The sequence below is a fragment of the Saccostrea echinata genome, unplaced genomic scaffold (genome assembly GCF_033153115.1).
Source record: "Saccostrea echinata isolate AGI-Se365-2 ecotype Australia unplaced genomic scaffold, CSIRO_AGI_Sech_v1 ptg000056l, whole genome shotgun sequence".
In the NCBI taxonomy this organism is placed as follows: domain Eukaryota; kingdom Metazoa; phylum Mollusca; class Bivalvia; order Ostreida; family Ostreidae; genus Saccostrea; species Saccostrea echinata.
In genome coordinates this window covers 13,129,306-13,151,315 of record NW_026889805.1, presented here as the reverse complement: position 1 = coordinate 13,151,315, position 22,010 = coordinate 13,129,306, and the positions used below count along the sequence as shown (strand labels likewise).

The window sequence follows — 22,010 nt, the reverse complement described above, 5'->3', positions numbered from 1 at the left end:
AGAGGAAGAGGGTCTCTAGGGTTAGTGTTGAGAGGAAGAGGGTCTCCAGGGTTAGTGTTGAGAGGAAGAGGGTCTCTGGGGTTAGTGTTGTGGCCATAATAATGTTTTATAATGTTTATCTGATTTTTTGAATATTTTCTTTGACAGATACATATTCCTCTTTGACAAAGTCATGCTGATGTGCAAGGCAAGGGTAAGTGGACATGTTAAGATACTCTGTTACAGTCAATAATTTATATTCTTTGCACACCAGAAGAAATATAATAGGACTAGAAAGCTAACTGCATATTGAAGATCACCACAGATTGTAATGTCATAGATAGCTAAAATATCATTATATCGGATTGTTCTCTGAGTGAGACATGACATTTTTTTTGTGCATGAAGTGGTTGAGTATTTGTTGTGCATTTTTTAATTGTTGTCTAGAAATGTTGTTAGGTTGTTTTATCCATGAATGAATTTTTTTTTTCTATTATAACCTCTGCCAAGATGTTCTATTTTTAGTTTTTTATTTTGTTATTTGTATAAATTCAAAAATGGAAGCTAATTTTTGATAAATGAAGAAATTCACTTAAATGATACTACTTTGCAGAGGAATTTTTATTCCACTAGCACTGATTTCATTTATTTTTTTATGGATAGAGAGATGAGATTGAGAGAAAGACCAGAGTAACTCTCATTTGTTCAATTTGTCATTAAAGTGACCCAGTTTATTTGGTTGTAATAAAGACTACTTTTATCAAATCCAGCTAGTTACATGTGACAAGAACTCACTAAGTTTTGATTTTGGGGAGGGTTTTTATTCCTTGCTAACATTGAATTGATTCTTTTCATTATGTGCTTTTCCCCAGATGGTGGATCGATTATTTTCGGTAAGAAATTATCTGTTGTAGCAAACTATATACTGAATGATCAGCTGATCTTAACTGTATCCAAAACTCTAAATCTGGTCCAAATCATGTACAAGGTGATGTGATTTACCTGACAGGAAATCTCTGTGAAGTAAGAGAGGAGAAGGCTCATTTTAAATGTATAACAAAACTTTAGTATTTACTTATATTGACTTATATTATAGAATGTACATCCTTGTATCATTACAATTATTTCTTTGGAATGTTTTTTTTCTTTTGTTTTTGAGCATTAGCTATATCTTCTATTTTATTTTGAAATCTATTTTGTAAGAAGTTTGTTATAAAACCAGTCTAGTCACATCACTTTACTTAATTCCACATGGTCAGTACAGTAGCATTGAACGTGATACTAACTGGCATGGCATGACATGAATGAAATCATCTTTCCAATCGTATGAAATTAAACCTTTAACCAGGGAAAAAAGGGAACCAATCAATAGAAAGACTAGAGGGCTTATTTGAAACCACCTGTTTCCCAAATGTTCCCAAGTAGTCATTTCATTGTATGGTTGAAAATCCTCTGAATTCAATAAATACATGTGTATGAATCAGAAGGTGAAAACTTAAGTCCTATTGCTACATATACAACAACTGGTTGTGGAGGTGAAAAAGTCTTAATTACATGACATACATCTGACACATTGATTTTAAATCTGTGAATGTGAAAAAAAAGCCTTGAATGACAAGCAAAATTTAACAGGATTTACTTAGCTTAAATTGATAAGTGTGTGAGTGTTTATGTATGTACAGGTAAGTATTTTTCAATATTACATTACTAGGTATGTTTAAGTTATAAATTTTTATTTTGCAAGCTTTACATGGTTTGAAATATATGAATGTTGTATGCTTTTTTTTTTAAATGCATGATTTACCTCTCACCTTGATAATACTAAGCCTTGCTGTATTCTAGATATTAAATGCAATTCATTTCCATGTTACAAGGCCCATTCATTTCTACTGGTGGATATAGGTTGTACATGTGTGAATGGGTATTTTTTTTGTATGATTGGAATCAACATGGTTTTGGGGTAAATTAAAGGATTTGGTTGCCTACAAGAATCCTGCATATTTTAAATTGTAATCACACTCAGTATGTGTACATTTACTTGAAAATAGAAAAAATATTCAGGGAACCCTTTGAATCAGAGTTATAGAACCCTTTTTAGCTCACCTGAGCTGAAAGCTCAAGTGAGCTATTCTGATCACCCGTTGTCCGTCGTCCGTTCGTCCATCCATCCGTCTGTCTATCTGTCTGTCCGTCTGTAAACTTTTCACATTTTCAACTTCTTCTCAAGAACCACTGGGCCAATTTTAACCAAACTTGGTACAAAGCATCCTTGGGTGAAGGGGAGTTTAAATTGTTAAAATGAAGGGCCAAGCCCCCTTCAAAGGGGAGATAATCAAGAAAAGACAAAAATTGGGTGGGGTCATTAAAAAATCTACTTCTCAAGAACCACTGGGCCAATAAGGCTGAAACTTATGTGGAAGCATCCTGGGGTAGTGTAGATTCTAAATTGTTCAAATCATGACCCCTGGGGGTAGGGAGGGGCCACAATAGGAAATCCAAGTTTTACATTGAAATATGTACAAAAAATCTTTAAAAATCTTCTTCTCAAGAACCACTGGGCCAGAAAATCTGAAACTTATGTAGAAACATCCTGGGGTAGTGCAGATTCTAAATTGTTCAAATCATGAACCCCGGGGGTAGGGCGGGGCCACAATAGGAAATCCAAGTTTTACATTGAAATATGTAGAAAAAAATCTTTAAAAATCTTCTTCTCAAGAACCACTGGGCTGGAAAAGCTGAAACTTATGTGGAAGCATCCTGGTATAGTGTAGATTCTAAATTGTTCAAATCATGACCCCCGGGGGTAGGACGGGGCCACAATAGGGAATCCAAGTTTTACATTGAAATATGTAGAAAAAATCTTTAAAAATCTTCTTCTCAAGAACCACTTGGCCAGAAAAGCTGAAACTTATGTAGAAACATCCTGGGGTAGTGTAGATTCTAAATTGTTCAAATCATGACCCCGGGGGGTAGGGTGAGGCCACAATAGGGAATCCAAGTTTTACATTGAAATATGTAGAAAAAATCTTTAAAAATCTTCTTCTCAAGAACCACTGGGCTGGAAAAGCTGAAACTTATGTGGAAGCATCCTGGGGTAGTGTAGATTCTAAATTGTTCAAATCATGACACCCGAGGGTAGGGCAGGGCCACAATAGGAAATCCAAGTTTTACATTGAAATATGCAGAAAAAATCTTTAAAAATCTTTTTCTCAAGAACCACTTGGCCAGAAAAGCTGAAACATATGTAGAAACATCCTGGGGTAGTGTAGATTCTAAATTGTTCAAATCATGACCTCCAGGGATAGGGCGGGGCCACAATAGGGAATCCAAGTTTTACATTGAAATATGTACAGGTAGTAAAAATCTAAAGAACCACTGGGCTAGAAAAGCTGAAACTTATGTGGAAGCATTCTTGGGTAATGTAGATTCTAAATGTTCAAATCATGACCCCTGGGGGTAGGGCGTGGCCACAATAAGTACTACAAGGGGGGGGATCAGTTGAAAAACAGCAAAGCCAAAATTACTCAGGTGAGCGTTGTGGCCCATGGGCCTCTTGTCTTTGATGATATGTCTTCAATGAATATCATTTACAGCTTTAATTTCACATGTATAATTTATCCAAAGTTGGTGGGGATATACTGGAATCGTCTTGTCTGTATGTCTATCTATCCATCAGCCCATTTATCTGTATTTCTTTCAATGCACAAGACAGAGTTCACTTCATATAGTGATATTCAAACATAAGGGGATACCTGGATGCTGGCTAAGACTTGGTCTACATTTTAGGCTAGAATCATATTGTTTTCACAAGTATTTAACCAAACTTGCTTACATGATATTTCTTAGTTTATTTGTTTCAGATGCTGCATTGGACCCACATTCAGTTTTTCAGTAGAGCTGACTATGTTCATCATTAAGGTTTTTTCATGGCTTATCACACATGGCATTCAAACCAAACTTGCATAATTATTAGGGATGTTACAATATGGCTAGAGTGAATCATGATATATCATGATACACTGGGACTGTATCATGATATGTATCACCATATTTCACCTTGCATATTTCTAATATAATTTGTATGCTCTGTTCTTAATGAGAAACTCTCCTTCACAATGTGAAATGATGCAAGTTGGAGATTATTTCAAGTTTACAAATACATTATGTAACATTTAATAAGCTCTGAACACAATAAAAAACAGCTGAAGCAAATAAAGAAAATCACTTTTATTAAGTTAAATTTAAAAATACACTTGAACTTCGGTATCTCGAACACAGATATCTCGAATACCATGGATATGTCAAAGTGATTTGGAAGTCCCAACCACTTATTCTTAAAGTATTTTACCGTCAATATCTCGAATCATCAAATGTCTCAAAGTTTTTCCTTGGTCCCATCGAGTTCGTGATAACGAGATTTGACTGTATATATATATATATATATATATATATATATATATATATATATATATATATATATATATATATGTAAATTGCTTAAAATATTATATATCGTGATACACGTTTTTTTACTGCCATATGTTACAATTTTTTGGGGTATCATGATACACTGTTATACCGGCATATTGTTGCACCCCAGATAATTACATGGTGCATCTTTTGATGTTTATTCTAATACATGCTTTACATGCTTCACCTGACCTACATTTTACACATGAGTAACTCTGGTAAAGAACTGCATAAAGACAGATTTTTAGTTTAACACAAATGATATATAAATTAAACCTGCTCAAATGCATTTTTAATGTTTCATGCCACATCTCACCTACAGTCAATGACTTAGAAGAAAGACCTATGTTAAAACCAAAGTTGAAGAGGAAATAGTCACTTCTTCGTTTAACTGAACCTGATGGGATATCATTTTCATCATAGTTTAATCATTTAAGATTATTATTATCATCATTTTAAGCATTTTTATCTTGATTTGTTTACAGAAATGTATGTTTGTCTCTCATCCTAATCCCTGCTTCTTGTATATTACAGGGGGAATCTTACAGTTTTAAAGAGGCCATCATTTTGGCTGTGTATAAAGTCCATGACCAACAGCCCGCAAACAGGGAAACACAGCGTCGTGGAGACAAGGTAGCGTACACACCCAACACAAAGAAAGAGATGGGAGGGGGGACATTGTCACATCCAACACAAAGTAAGAGATGGGAGAGGGAACATTGTACACATCCAACACAAAGTAAGAGATGAGAGAGGGAACATTATACACATCCAACATAAAGTAAGAGATGGGAGGCGGGTCATTGTACACATCTAACACAAAGTAAGAGATGGGAGGGGGGGGAGGCATTGTACACATCCAACACAAAGTAAGAGATGGGAGAGGGAATATTGTACACATCCAACACAAAGTAAGAGACAGGAGGGAGAACATTGTACACATCCAACACAAAATAAGAGATGAAAGCTAGTCATTGTACACATCCAACACAAAGTAAGAGATGGGAGGGGGGACATTGTCACATCCAACACAAAGTAAGAGATGGGAGAGGGAACATTGTACACATCCAACACAAAGTAAGAGATGGGAGGCGGGTCATTGTACACATCCAACACAGAGTAAGAGACTGTAGGGAGTCATTGTACTCATCCAACACAAAGTAAGAGATGGGAGAGGGAACATTGTACACATCCAACACAAAGTAAGAGATGAGAGAGGGAACATTATACACATCCAACATAAAGTAAGAGATGGGAGGCGGGTCATTGTACACATCTAACACAAAGTAAGAGAGGGGGGGGGGGGAGGCATTGTACACATCCAACACAAAGTAAGAGATGGGAGAGGGAATATTGTACACATCCAACACAAAGTAAGAGACAGGAGGGAGAACATTGTACACATCCAACACAAAATAAGAGATGAAAGCTAGTCATTGTACACATCCAACACAAAGTAAGAGATGGGAGGGGGGACATTGTCACATCCAACACAAAGTAAGAGATGGGAGAGGGAACATTGTACACATCCAACACAAAGTAAGAGATGGGAGGCGGGTCATTGTACACATCCAACACAGAGTAAGAGACTGTAGGGAGTCATTGTACTCATCCAACACAAAGTAAGAGATGGGAGAGGGAACATTGTACACATTCAACACAAAGTAAGAGATGAGAGAGGGAACATTATACACATCCAACATAAAGTAAGAGATGGATGGCGGGTCATTGTACACATCTAACACAAAGTAAGAGATGGGAGGAGGGGGGGGGGGGCATTGTACACATCCAACACAAAGTAAGAGATGGGAGAGGGAATATTGTACACATCCAACACAAAGTAAGAGACAGGAGGGAGAACATTGTACACATCCAACACAAAATAAGAGATGAAAGCTAGTCATTGTACACATCCAACACAAAGTAAGAGATGGGAGGGGGGACATTGTACACATCCAACACAAAGTAAGAGATGGGAGAGGGAACATTGTACACATCCAACACAAAGTAAGAGATGGGAGGCGGGTCATTGTACACATCCAACACAGAGTAAGAGACTGTAGGGAGTCATTGTACTCATCCAACACAAAGTAAGAGATGGGAGAGGGAACATTGTACACATTCAACACAAAGTAAGAGATGAGAGAGGGAACATTATACACATCCAACATAAAGTAAGAGATGGATGGCGGGTCATTGTACACATCTAACACAAAGTAAGAGATGGGAGGAGGGGGGGGGGGGGGCATTGTACACATCCAACACAAAGTAAGAGATGGGAGAGGGAATATTGTACACATCCAACACAAAGTAAGAGACAGGAGGGAGAACATTGTACACATCCAACACAAAGTAAGAGATGGGAGGGTGAATATTGTACACATCCAACACAAAATAAGAGATGAAAGCTAGTCATTGTACACATCCAACACAAAGTAAGATATGGGAGAGGGAACATTGTACACATCCAACACAAAGAGAGGAGAGAGGAAACAATGTACACATCCAACACAAAGTAAGAAATGGGAAAGGGAACATTGTACACATCCAACACAAAGAGATGAGAGAGGGAACATTGTACACATCCAACACAAACTAAGAAATGGGAGAGGGAACATTGTACACATCCAACACAAAGAGATGAGAGAGGGAACATTGTACACATCCAACACAAAGTAAGAAATGGGAGAGGGAACATTGTACACATCCAACACAAAGAGATGAGAGAGGGAACATTGTACACATCCAACACAAAGAGATGAGAGAGGAAACAATGTACACATCCAACACAAAGTAAGAAATGGGAGAGGGAACATTGTACACATCCAACACAAAGAGATGAGAGAGGGAACATTGTACACATCCAACACAAAGTAGAGATCAGAGGATGAATATTGCACACATCCAACACAAGGTAAGGGATGGGAGGATGAATATTGTACACATCCAACACAAAGTAAGAGATGGAGAGGAGTCATTGTCCATATTCAAAAGTAAGATAAGATCGGGGAATATTGTACACATCCAACACAAAGTAAGAGATGAGATAGGGAACAGTGTGCACATCCAAAAGTAAGGGATGGGAGAGGGAACATTTTTCACATCCAACACAAAGTAAGAGACTGTAGGGAGTCATTGTACACATCCAACACAAAGTATGAAATGGAAGGGATTCATTGTACACATCCAACACAAAGTAAGAGATGGGAGGAGGAACATTGCACACATCAAAACAAAGTAAGAGATGGGAGAGAGAACATTGTACACATCCAACACAATGTAAGAGATGGGAGGGGGAACATTGTACACATTCAACACAAGGTAAGGGATGGGAGAGGGGGTCATTGTACACATCCAACACAAAGAGATGGAGGGGAGTTTTTGTACACATCCAAAAGTAAGATGAGAGGGGGAACATTATACACATCCAACACAAAGTAAGAGATGGGAGAGGGAACATTATACACATCCAACACAAAGAGATGGGAGAGGGAACATCCTACACATCCAACACAAAGTAAGAGATTGTGGGGAGTCATTGTACACATCCAACATTCAAAAATAAGAGATGAGAGGGGGAACATTGTACACATCCAACACAAAGTAAGAGACTGTAGGGAGTCATTGTACACATCCAACACAAAGTATGAAATGGAAGGGATTCATTGTACACATCCAACACAAAGTAAGAGATGGGAGGAGGAACATTGCACACATCAAAACAAAGTAAGAGATGGGAGAGAGAACATTGTACACATCCAACACAATGTAAGAGATGGGAGGGGGAACATTGTACACATCCAACACAAGGTAAGGGATGGGAGAGGGGGTCATTGTACACATCCAACACAAAGAGATGGAGGGGAGTTTTTGTACACATCCAAAAGTAAGATGAGAGGGGGAACATTATACACATCCAACACAAAGTAAGAGATGGGAGAGGGAACATTATACACATCCAACACAAAGAGATGGGAGAGGGAACATCCTACACATCCAACACAAAGTAAGAGATTGTGGGGAGTCATTGTACACATCCAACATTCAAAAGTAAGAGATGAGAGGGGGAACATTGTACACATCCAACACAAAGTAAGAGATGGGAGAGGGAACATTATACACATCCAACACAAAGAGATGGGAGAGGGAACATCCTACACATCCAACACAAAGTAAGAGATTGTGGGGAGTCATTGTACACATCCAACATTCAAAAGTAAGAGATGAGAGGGGGAACATTGTACACATCCAACACAAAGTAAGAGATGGAAGGGAGTCACTGTACACATCCAAAAGTAAGACACAGGAGGGAGAACATTGTACACATCCAACACAAAGTAAGAGATGGGAGGAGGAACATTGCACACATCCAACACAAAGTATGAGATGGAAGGGAGTAATTGTACATATCCAACACAAAGTAAGAGATGGAAAGGAGTCACTGTACACATCCAAATGTAAGAGATGAGAGGGGGAACATTGTACACATCCAACACAAAGTAAGAGATGGGAGGGTGAATATTGTACACATCCATCACAAATTAAGAGATGGGAGAGGGAACATTGTACACATCCAACACAAAGTAAGAGATGAGAGAGGGAACATTATACACATCCAACATAAAGTAAGAGATGGGAGGGAGTCATTGTACACATCCAAAAATAAGATGAGAGAGGAAACATTGTACACATCCAACACAAAGTAAGAGATGGGAGAGGGAACATTATACACATCCAACATAAAGTGAGAGATGGGAGGGAGTCATTGTACACATCCAAAAATAAGATGAGAGAGGGAACATTGTACACATCGAAAAGTAAGAGATGGGAGGGTGAACATTGTACACATCCAAAGTAAGAGATGGGAGGGGGAATATTGTATACATCCAACATATAGTAAGAGATGGAAGGGGGTCATTGTACACATCCAAAAGTAGGAGATGGTAGGGGAAATAGTGTACACATCCAACACAAAGAGATGGGAGAGGGAACATTGTACACATCCAACACAAAGTAAGATATGGAATGGTGAATATTGTACACATCCAACACAAAGTAAGAGATGGAAGGGAGTCACTGTACACATCCAAAAGTAAGAGATGAGAGGGGGAACATTGTACACATCCAACACAAAGTAAGAGATGGGAGGGTGAATATTGTACACATCCAACACAAAGAGATGGGAGGGGAGTCATTGTACACATCCAACACAAAGTATGAGATGGAAGTGAGTCATTGTACACATCCAACACAAAGTAAGAGATGGAAGGGAGTCACTGTACACATCCAAATGTAAGAGATGAGAGGGGGAACATTGTACACATCCAACACAAAGTAAGAGATGGGAGGGTGAATATTGTACACATCCAACACAAAGTAAGAGATGGAAGCAAGTCATTGTACACATCCAAACAAAGTAAGAGATGGAAGGGAGTCATTGTACACATCCAAAAGTAAGAGATGAGAGGGGGAATATTGTACATCCAGCACAAAGTAAGGGATGGGAGAGGGAACAATGTACTCATCCAACACAAAGTAAGAGATGGGAGAGGGAACATTGTACACATCCAACACAATGTAAGAGATGAGAGAGGGAACATTGTACACATCCAACACAAAGTAAGAGATGAGAGAGGGAACATTATACACATCCAACATAAAGTAAGAGATGGGAGGGAGTCATTGTACACATCCAACACAAAGTAAGAGATGGGAGGCAGGTCATTGTACACATCCAACACAGAGTAAGAGATGGGAGAGGGAACATTGTACACATCCCACACAAAGTAAGAGAGGGGAGAGGGAACATTGTACACATCCAACATAAAGTAACAGATGGAAGGGGGTCATTGTACACATTCAAAAGTAAGAGATGGGAGGGGAAATATCATACACATCCAAAATTAAGAGATGGGAGGGTAAACTTTGTGCACATCTAAAACTAAGAGATTGTTGATGGGGGTTAATGTTAATTGTTGATGTGCTCACCTTATAGGACAAGGTATTAAACATGTGAAAATCAAAGTATTAATAGTAGATTGATTGAGAATGTTTATGTAAATGACTTGTAGAAATAGGGGAAAGGAATTGCATCTAATGGGAATGAGAGAAGAGGATTTTATGTGAACACCTCAGGAGAAATGGGGGGTTCAATGTATGCACCCAAAGAAAGAGCTGCCCGTGGGGTAGTTGGGGGGTTATGATGGGGCAGATGTAAGAGAGAGATGTGAAGGGTTATAGATGGAATGTGTCAGAGGTTAGGTACATGTGTTTGTGGTTAGGGAGGAGGAGTACAGTGTAAACACATTGGATGTGTTGTTGTGGATGGGAAAATGAAAGTCAATTACAACATTGTAGCGTTTTAGATAGCAGTATCGGTGACCTTCTCTAGGAATACTCCATGTATTGTCATATGCATATCATCTGGACATTTGTTAATGGTATCTGTGACCTACATTGAGACTACTCCCAGTTTTGTGGCATGCTTATCATTTGGACATTTGTTAGTGGTATCTATGACCAACTTTGAGATGCTAATCATTTCATGATTTGGACATTTGTTAGTGGTATCTGTGGTCTACTTTGAGCATTACAGTAGACATTAGACAATAATGGAGATAAAATTTAAACAGAGCAGTTGAAATGTATACAGATCATACATTTACAAATCATAAACAACAGTTTTAAAATGATATAGAGCTTAATTGCTCATTCTGAAATGTTTGAATTTGAGAATCTAATGCATTGTGTATTAAGGTTTGTAATTTTTTTTTACAGTGGACCAGTTCATTTATAATGGCAAAGAAAGATGGCTCAAATGCATTTACATTCTATGCCAAAACAGAGGATATGAGGGCCAAATGGATCGATGCAATAAAACTGGCATTGTATGTATCTAAAATAACACTATAAATTCTGTATACACTAGTGGTGTTCCAATATTCGATTATAATCGAAAATCAGTTGATTGCTGGGATAATCCAAGCGCTCGATTACAGAATTTTTATTCCCATGAATCGGTTTATATTTTTATTTTACAAACGTAATATTTTTTAAGCCATATATTTCCAGCAGCACCTTATCTTTTAACTTATTTGAGTATGGTAATGCTGCAGACGGATAGACAAATTATAATCCATAATTAGTTAGATCGGTATCCCAATCATTGATATAAAATTTTTACCGATTCCCATCACTAATATACACTTAGTAGATTGTTATTAGAAGCAGTATATTTCAATAGTTTGATTCATTAACAGTGAAATATATTTATTGTTAAGTAGTTAAAGAAGACATCAGCATAATAGCTGTATATTAAGGAATTGATCATTTTTGAAGATTTTTTTTCCCCTATGAATTTCTGTTTAATGAAAATGAATTTATTGTCAAATGTTATATAATGAGATACAACCCAAAGGAAGCAGTACCAATTGTTCATGATAATGAAAAACATGAAAATTACACCTGGTAATTTACAAGGTGGTAGTAACACTTTATTTTCTGATGATTAAATCTGGATTTATTATTTTTTTTAACTGATAAAGTATTAAAAATAAAATAAAATAAAAAAATAATTAATTATTAAGAAGTTAGTTGGTAAAATGATGTTTATTTTGCAGCACTTACCTCCATATATCTATCAAATTGATAAATGATTTTTCGAAAATTTGTTTATGTGCTTCACCACTTCAAATGCATTTTTAAGTAATTTCTCAGTGTTAAATAGGGAGAAGGTACATGTATAGAGTAATTTATCTTTTCTTTTGCTAATATTATCATAGAAGTTATAGGAAATACAGTAATTCATAAATATATTTCAATTGAACAATGTTCTCTTTTATTTCCAGAGAGAATGCTTCCCCTCCACAAGGGATAAATTATGTGATGCACACATTTGAACAGCCCACTGAATGCAGTGTGTGTCATAAACTTCTGAGGTACAGTGTATATATACAGACTCCTAGACAACAAGCTTATAAACCCAGTATTGTTTATTTAAACAAATGTTTAGCGGTGTCCTACAATAATCACTCTCTCTGTCCAGTGCATGTCTAATTCTACTAGCACAAATTTCCTGTTTTTCCTAATAACTGCATACATTTATTCCATTCAGATTTGATTTGGTATATTGTTTCATGATTGGTGGTACAACATAATTAAAATGCTAATTTTTAGTTTGTTAGTTAGCTTGATGGGGTTTAGGTTATAGGGTACATGTAAGAATGTGCAAAGGGAGATAACTCCTTAAATTTGTTGGAAAATAGTTCTGTTGAATTTCTTGGGAACAGAGAGGGAGAAATATTTACCGGTATATTAAAAATAAATGTTTTTATCATTACTGCATGTAAATACAAATTGATACTTAAATATTTTCACAGATACTTTGAGAATAACATCAGTATAATGTTAATTTGATAAATATTATGATGTTGCTTTAAGTAAGCAATAAGTATTATTCTTAAATTTTTATTTTGTTATTTCTCATTATCAAGCCAAAACCTTTTTATCATCATATTTTCACTCCCACCCCACCCTTATATACCAGGTATAATCCTTAGTGGAGGTAATTACTGTATTCTCAGTGTTGATTTTTCATTAGTATTAAGTCAAAACTGCATATTTTAAAGGGGAAAAATTATAATGCTGTATATTGAAACTAAAAGAAAAAAAAAGCTTTTGTTAAGTGTATTTTCAAAGATTGATTTCTGTTTTTATTAGCATTTTCATTGACTTTTTTCCAGAGGTGTGTTTTTCCAGGGTTACAAGTGTACAGGTATGACTAAATTTTGAATATTTTTTTTTCCTTTTTTGCTTTGTTTGTTTTGCCAAAAGTGTCAGGGTTAAGAGTACTTTTGAAGATAAATCTACAAAAATTGATTTACTGTGATAACCTGACATACCAGCATTCAATTGAAGGAAGAGAATAAGATTTTTCTAACTATACAATCTACCCTGCAATAGTAGAACTGTCACAGGTTACTTCCTGGTTTGTTTGTGTTTTCAGATCCAGGAAGTGATATCGCTGTACATAAGGAATGCATTGGCAAACCTCCAAATGCCGGCAGTCGAGGTAAGATTTATCTGAGGGCTCACCTGTGGAGGAAAAATTCTACCCTCTATGTTACATTCTCAAAGTCAACAGGTTATAATGTACCTAATAACACCACTTTTTAATTGAAAGGATTTTGACATGTGATTACCATGAAATCACTAATTTTTGAAGGGGTCTAATTTTCATTGTTTTTTTTTTGTCTGAAGAGACCCATGAATTTATGCCCCCCCACCCCCCACAAAATATTTTTGATGTTTTTTCTTCAGCAATGAAATTAAATCCCCTTGAACCAATGTTTATCCAGAACTTTAATACATGTAATGGAAATGAAAGGTTACAGTAAAACTTGTTTAGGATGAAGACAGATATTGCAAATTCTCAGATATCTTGGATATAGTAAAGTTTTCTTGGATCCCTAGCCATATAGATTTTTTTGTGAAATTTCCTCTTTTTATTTTTCAGTCCCACCCATTCCAGCTCGAGTGATAGGTAAGCTGTTCACCATAATGGCCTCTCCCTTCCAAGACTGTATTGTTGTTGACTGTAATCATCACTTCCCAGCATGCTACACATGAGTTTTCCCCTCAGATTATGTTACACACTACATAGAAACACTCAGAGGGTGAATTCTGCACATTTTTTAAAGAAAATTTATCACCTAGATTGCCATTTCATATCATCTTACCTGAAAATGTGTATTATGCATATTGAAAGAGCATCCTCTTTGTACACACAATGCAAAATTGAGCATTAACTAGTCATTATAGTCTTTATTTCTATGCTAGAACAATTCTTTATGCTTGGTTTGTGCAGAAACATTTAGAACTTTGGATGTGGTTCATGAACGTCGTAGATCACTATCAATCAGGGATAGTAGTTCAATATCACGCTTTGAGAGTAGACGAACCACTAGTATAATTTATGAACGTAAGTCGTTTTATTGCATGACTGATTGCATGATTACTTAGCAGTCCTGGGTATGATTGTCATGTCTTTTTCAGTACTCCTTACTGGTATATTCAAAATGGCATGGCCAAATCTGTACTCATTTCAGGGAGGCAGTGTTTATTCATTTTGTGTACATGCTGCATGTTAATGGCATATGTTGTTTTATAGGTATAGATTTCTGGTTTGTAAAAGGGGCTTAAAGCAGATATTAGTGCATGATTTAAGCAGAAACTCTAGAATGTTTTGTGAATGAATTTTTTTTTTCTTCAAATAATAAATTTTTCATTTCTTGATGATATTGTGTATCAAGAATATCAACCTCCCTTCAAGAGAAAATTCAAATCTTTGCCTCTTTGTACATCAAAGGAATACAGATTTCCTCTATAGATTAAACCTGACTTTCCCTCTGATTATTGGGCATGATTTTATTGACAGTATTATTTACTTTTATAAATATTTTAGAATTTAAAAATGTTGGTATTTCTAGAATGTTACAATAACTCTACGGCATCAAATATATATAATTATATATATATATATATATTGATGTGTAATTACAGTAGATGATTTTGATAATGGAAGGATGATTATTAGCAATAATTTTTTACATGTTAATTTTGACAATTTTAAGAATTTTTTTCACAGGTATGTGAAATAAATCTTCCAATTTAGCCTGTTTACAGCATAGAATGTTTCAGAATTGTTCATATTCTGCATAACAAGCTAGCTGCACAATTGTTCATTTATTCCACATTTGTCTTTCTACGTGGAGTTTGTTCATACATTTGACATTTTTTCCACTTCATTACACATTGTAGGGAGGTCGCCCACTCATATACAGCATAGTAAGTTCTTCCACTTTTTCTTTCCTCCATCTTCCCTGCAAAATGTAGCTTTTTCTAAATGTTAAAATTCCCTGTAGGGTTTGGCTATTCTGAGACAACCCATTATGTTCCTGGTATAGAGAAGTTTAACATGTTTGTACATTTGAAAAATCTGATCGGGAATCATTATTTAACTGTTTAGAGTTAATGAATAACCACTGATTGATAGGATGGGAGTAAATCAACATAAGGTTTCTGTCTGTACCACAGGATTTGACATACCTAGTATCAAATTTGTCAATATTTTGAATAAATAAAAAAAAAGCGTAATAGTAGGTGTTACAATTTTTATTTTATTTACTGATAAATTTGATGGGACTTTTGATTCCTTTTGTCTTGTAGTCTTTAGTCTTGCAAAGTTTTGGACAGATTTTGATGTAAAAGTTCGTATATCAGATAGAAGTTAGTAGGTGTTCATTAGAGTGAATAAATTTACTGACAACATGTATAAGATGCTTATGTGCTAAAGAATTTAAAGAATACTACCTAAAACTGTTTTTAAGCTACCAAGTGCCAAGTACTTAAATTTTATTGCGCAAATTCATGCTTCTCAATGCATAGCATGAAATCATCTTTTCCAGCACATAGTATATCAAGTTTTCAGTTTTCCACTTAATTTGCTTTAAGAACTGCGAACGATAGTATTGTTCTCCCGCCTACCTCCGAGTCAATTTTCAAAAGTTAACACATTTGAACGATTTTTCATATCTATATAGATATTTATATGAATTTTCATAAAACATTACTTCTTTGGGAAAACAAAGAGAGATAACTCTATAATTTTGGTAAAACTTGTGTTTTTCACTATAGAAATCAACGGAAAACGGAAAATATTTTTAAAACATCTTTTCCCCCCCGTGAAACAAAAATTCCTTTTTACAGGTAATATGGACTGTCATTTCACAAATTCATACCAAAGCTTTTTGTGTTTCACGGGGGGGAACATATGTTTACAGACAAAAAACTACCAAAATGCTTATTTTTTCACCAATTTTAAAGGAGTTTACAAATAAAACATTGTATTTTATTAATAATATATGTTTAATTTTATATGAGTAAAACATAAGAAAAGATTTAAGGAACATTTATTCACATCCAAGAATATTTTAAAATGTGGTGATGCTTTAAAGCCGGATTTCAATGAAAAATATCGTCTACCCCCCTTATTTAAAGAGCTGGAATTAGGGGTAATTAACTATTTAACACTGGAATTTAAATTATCCGTCAATTACCATTGAACTGTTCTTTGCATTCAACAAAGATTTTACAGCCAAATTGCCATTAGTATTAAATTAAATGGGTGTAAAATGTAGGCGGGAATCGAGAGTTAGCGTGCGTAGTTCTTTGCGATGATTGATGTAAAGTGTACATCCATACTTATGTACACATTTATTTTATTTTGTTCACACTTTGCATTAAAACACATCAGTATCATAGGCTTGCTATATTCATCACTCATGCTATTTTCTCTTTGGTTTCCTTAATTTGAACAAATGAGTATATTTCACCTGATTTCACTGTTTCCTAGAAGAAGGTTTTGTGGGAAGCATGGTTAACTTATCTTCAGTTCTTTTATTGTTTTGTATGAATGGAATGCAACCTCTCAGATTCATATGTATTCCTTCAATATATAGCTTACACATGTACACATTGTTTTATGGTGTTGAATGTAAATATATGTGACCTTACAGGGCAGGTCCGAGCTCTTTGTAATTACAATGGCAATCCTAACCCTGGGGCCGGCCGCCCAGCCTTGCGCTTTGAGAAGGATGATGTGATAAAGCTACTGAATAATGACGCTCAGTGGTGGAAGGTAAGTGTTTACAACATTGAAATTATACCTGTAAAACAAAAATCATCAAGTTGATTTCAGAAATTAAATTGCTATAGTTACACTTTTGATAGGAACACTTTTATAGCCGTCTGTAAGCTGTTGAAGGATTAATTTTGTTGGTAAACATCTTTTTACAATTTTTAGGGACTGCTGAATGGAGATGAAGGCTGGTTCCCTTCACAACTTGTCCAAGAGGAAAATCCAAGGGTAAGATAACATGTTCTGTGGCACTTAAATATCTGTTAAGTCAATCTAGTAACTGTGTCTGGAGTTGCAAATTGATATTTGGATGCTGTCATACTTTTAAAACAAAGTAAACCAAAATACTTTGCTGAATTTGTTTTTGAAACAGAAAAATAAAGCGTATGATGGTAATGCAGTTTGGTAGGTTTTTTTAATTGAATTTTTTGAGAAAGCATGAAGCTTAAGCAGTATTATCACCCCCCTTCCCCTTTTCAGCATGTGAATTATTTGTATTAATAAACATTTTACAGACATTAATTGAAATTATTCCTATCCAACAACCCAACAACAACTATTCCCCAATTTTTCTGTGTTAGAAACTGTTAAAAGGCACACACAGTGACATATATGTACCTCCAGCTCTGTTATGAATAAAATACACCATTTTGATGGATGTATCAGCATAATTCCTTTGTTTATGTGTGTTGGTGACCAGACTGTGATTTATTGTATTTTGCTGCTGAGATTTCATTTGAATGTCAACTGCAAGTTGAGCTCGTATGTATTGATGGGCTTGTTTATATATATGAATGTGATATACATGTTTGTAACCAGCTTTTTATTGTCATCAGATCCGCAGAAAGCCGTCGTATTTGGATGTGAAAATAAAGCCTAGAAATGAGAACGGAACACCCAGTATTGTATCCCCTCCCCGTCCTCACTCCCCCGCTAACAATGTACCCTATGTTAATGTGGATAACGATGGAATGTCCAGTCAGCTCAATGTCTATAAATGGTATGTCAGGCATATCTCTGCAGTGTTGTTTGTCATGAAGTATGAATTCATGAACCAAGAGAGTTTCAGATTTAAAGCTGTATGGTCCCTAAGTGTTGAGTATTTTTATGCCCCCGCCATTGGCCGGGGCATATAGTGTTACCCTGTTCTGTCATTCTGTCATCATTCACTTTCTGTTCATTATCTCTGCAACAGTTGCACTTATTCAACTCAAATTTGACGTGGATATGTCATAGGAATACGCAGATCAAGTTCGAATTTGGTCATGGTCCGCTGATTTTTGAAAGAGTTATCCCTCTTGAACGTAGAAAAAAATAAGAAATTTTCATTTTCTGCTCTCTAACTTTTGTAGGGATGTATGTGTAAAGTTGAAATTGCATGTGCAGGTATTATACCAGAAAATAGAGGTCAAATTTGAATTTCATCGTGGTCCAATGATTTTTGACAGAGTTATCCCTCTTGAACTTAGAAAAAATAAGAAATTTTCAGTTTCTACTCTCTAACTTTTGTAGGGATATTTGTAAAAGGTTGAAATTGCATATGCAGGTATTTTACCAGAAAATATGGGTCAAGTTTGAATACAAATTTAAAACTAAATATCACATTTTAAATTTTGGCTGCTTGTGGGGGCATTGTCGACACATCTAGTTTACTTATGAATATTATCGTCTAGGTCTGTTTAACATAAATTCAAATAACAAAAAATATCCTTTCCAATTATCTTATGTTTTGTGCCTAAGTTGTATTTAAAGAAATAATTCTTTGCTTGCAAACAAAAACTATGAATATTCAGCATAAAGATCTTTAGAGAATGATTGTGCGACCTTTCAAAAGTATGACGAGGAAAAACGTGTATTATTTTTTGTTTACTGGGTAGAATTTCATAGTTTAGCACCTATTTATTTACCTCGTGCCATGTTCAAGAATTTAGTTTACTCAATTAAGTAGACTGTTCGGTCATTGCTCTTCATCTCTTGTCTCGCAATTTCGTCAAATTAACAAGCTTTCCTCAACTCATTAATATGCACTCGTGAAATCTCATGTTTACGATTGAAGTGAAACTATTTAGTGAGAATGTGTATTATCAACAGTTGAATAATTCATTGTAGAACCACAATGATAATTTTTTTTAACCTTCCAATTTCTTTTTCTCTGGAACAGATGTGAACTAGAGTATGTAATTTCTGGAAAAATAGGAACTTACACTGTAAATGAATGATGGTGGTAAATAATTTTTATCTGAGATCAAAAAGATGGGATCATACAGCTTTAAAAGTATTCAAACAGGGAAAAATTATCCATTAGAAATTACATTGACTAAGATTCATTGCAAATTCTAGATTAAAAAAAAATGATTTGTATTAATTAGAATCAATTCCTTGCAAAAACCATTGAAATAGAATGCAATATGTTTTACTTTATTTAGGTTTGTGGGTCCAATGGACAGAGAAACTGCCAATCGTAGGCTTGGTAACATGCCAAATGGGACGTTCTTAATTCGAGTCAGTGAGAACCCTGGCAGGAGAGGCGAACTCTCTCTGAGTATTCGGTAAACATAGTTACCAGATACATATACCTTAATTACTGAAAAGTTTAAAATTGTTTACATTATTTATCAATTGAAAACATTAAAAAAATCAAGAGTTAATTATCTTTCATCATGCTTTCTGATTACATCAATAAAGATTTTTGACTTTTTCTGAATTACCTTAAGTTTAATACTATTACTGAAAAGTTTCATATTGTTAACATTTTTCATCAGGAGAAAAAAATCAAAAAATTGAAAGTAAACTATACTTCGTCATTTTTTCTTATTACATCTTAAAAGATTTATGACTTGTGTTAAATCAAAAGTCATGATCCTTAGGAGCTTAGGATTGGCCCACAATATGAAGTCAAATTTTTCACGGGAATAAAGAAGGAAAAAATTAAAGGGAGCTGACTGTTGTTGTTTTTTTGGGTTTAAAAATTAAATAGAGGAACTCTTTACTTTTATACCATGTATAGCCTACAGTGACTTCAGTATACATGCAATGTTTGAGGAAAATCTTTCGTCTGGTTATTTTTTAGGGACCATCTCAAAATACTATTACGTTTACAATAGATAAAATGCTTTTTTCACACTTCTAAACAAATTATTAAAAAAAAATGTAATACACTTTTTGTTCAATTTATAATATGTAATGAACAATACTATATTGTGCATTATTTGTAAGAAACACACAATTCTACCATCTGGTTTCCAAAGGGGGCATCTCAAATTGTCAAAATCTTCTTTTCATCAAGTACTATAAGAAATGACACATTTTTAGGATTTATATAGAAAATATTCAAATCTTTAGTTAACAATTTTAAGAGCATATATTTTATACTTTTTGTAAAACTTTTTATAACCCTCTCCTAAGGAACTTCAGTTTTTCATGACTTGACAACACACACAATAATGGCAACAATCTACCTATTATTTGAAAAATCATTTTAAAAATCAGAAAACATCTCGATTTCTTAATTTTGTTGAATTTGATAAATTATGTTGAAATAATTGCAATAAAGGGTAAATGTGCTTTATTTCAATATACTGCACTAAGTATTGTACAATGGAAACCCCCTAGTCGGCCCCCTTAAAAACAGTCTAAAGAACAGCAGGGCCAAGGTTACCGAGTGTGTGTCCAACAGGGGGAATGAATTCCATTAAGAAACTTCTAGTTTGTATACATTTTAAATAAATGTTTTTAGGGAAGGGGATTATAGATGGTAAAGTGTTATGTTCGAATTACTGTATGAGTAGAATTTTGTTTTAGATATGCAGAAACATTTTTTGAATGTCATCTTGTTTATCATTATTTTTCTTGCTATATTTATTTTTTTTGAGGGGGGGTGGGGTGTAAAATTGTTAACAGTTAGTTTATCTCCATCCTTTTTTAAAATTTCTTATTTGATCTGTTTATTTGGCAATATTTTGTTATGATTGACATGTTTCACTTTATGTTCAAGTTAAATAACTATTCTTGTATGCCTTTGTTGGTATTTTTCCAAAGTGAATTCTATTTGATTTTGAAATGAATTTTATCTCTCATTTAAACAAGTTTGGAATGTTGAGAAATGACTATTGCTTGCAGTTAATGTATAAATAACAAATGTAGGAACTTTTTGTTGTCCACAGATGGAGATTAGAGAAAGTGAATTAGAAAAAAAAACATTAGTGCTCTATTCAAACATTTACCTTAGAATGTTATAATAGACATGTAAAAAATTATAGTATTTATCAGTATTATGCATGGTTGTAAATAACAATTTCGGACATGTTGTATATAGTTCTGAATCTTGCATGAGACTTTATGGTTATATACAGCTATTCTGCATGACCTCCACGTGTATTGTAGGTATGATAACCAGGTTCGACACATCAGAGTGGAGAAGAATGCTGAAGGCTTGTTTTATTTAGCTGATACTAAATTCTTTTCTTCTCTACCTGTGAGTATATTGGCATGCTCAAGGCTGTCCTCATAGGCTGTCCTAGTTCTGAAGTCAAAATCAAACAGGGGGCATCCATAGTACACAGCATCCCTATCACAGAGAATTCAAGTCACTGGCACAGTTTTAAAAAAGAAATTATAAATTCATTTAGATTCATTTCAAAAGAATCAAATTAACAATAAGAAGCCTCAAAGTTTAGGGTAATAATTGTGTAGTCTGTTTCACTAGGGATGGCCTCTGTTTCCTCTTGATGTCTGCTGTTAGATGTGTAAGTACAAAGAGAAGCATGCACCCTTTGATACCAGTTTCAGCTAGTATCATGTCACGTGACTCTAGTCATGTGACTGTCATATGACTGCATGCAGACTATTCAAATCCCACAAAGAT

General features: G+C 34.9%; 1 protein-coding gene across 3 annotated transcripts in view; it reads left to right on the top strand.

Moving 5' to 3' along the window:
- The window catches only part of LOC133173240 (guanine nucleotide exchange factor VAV2-like), a 36,152-nt gene that overhangs the window by 13,238 nt on the left and 904 nt on the right, over nt 1–22,010 (top strand). Inside the window, exons 14-26 of one of the 3 annotated variants that reach the window (XM_061308216.1) lie at nt 148–193; nt 4,984–5,082; nt 11,227–11,336; nt 12,297–12,386; nt 13,191–13,222; nt 13,454–13,519; nt 13,964–13,990; nt 15,268–15,294; nt 17,025–17,146; nt 17,312–17,374; nt 17,983–18,146; nt 19,573–19,695; nt 21,530–21,620. In XM_061308216.1, coding sequence (XP_061164200.1) covers nt 148–193; nt 4,984–5,082; nt 11,227–11,336; nt 12,297–12,386; nt 13,191–13,222; nt 13,454–13,519; nt 13,964–13,990; nt 15,268–15,294; nt 17,025–17,146; nt 17,312–17,374; nt 17,983–18,146; nt 19,573–19,695; nt 21,530–21,620 — 1,060 coding nt within the window. Of the gene's footprint in view, nt 1–147; nt 194–4,983; nt 5,083–11,226; nt 11,337–12,296; nt 12,387–13,190; nt 13,223–13,453; nt 13,520–13,963; nt 13,991–14,314; nt 14,429–15,267; nt 15,295–17,024; nt 17,147–17,311; nt 17,375–17,982; nt 18,147–19,572; nt 19,696–21,529; nt 21,621–22,010 lie in introns of all 3 variants that reach the window. The other 2 variants (XM_061308215.1, XM_061308217.1) reach the window with 2 other exon arrangements.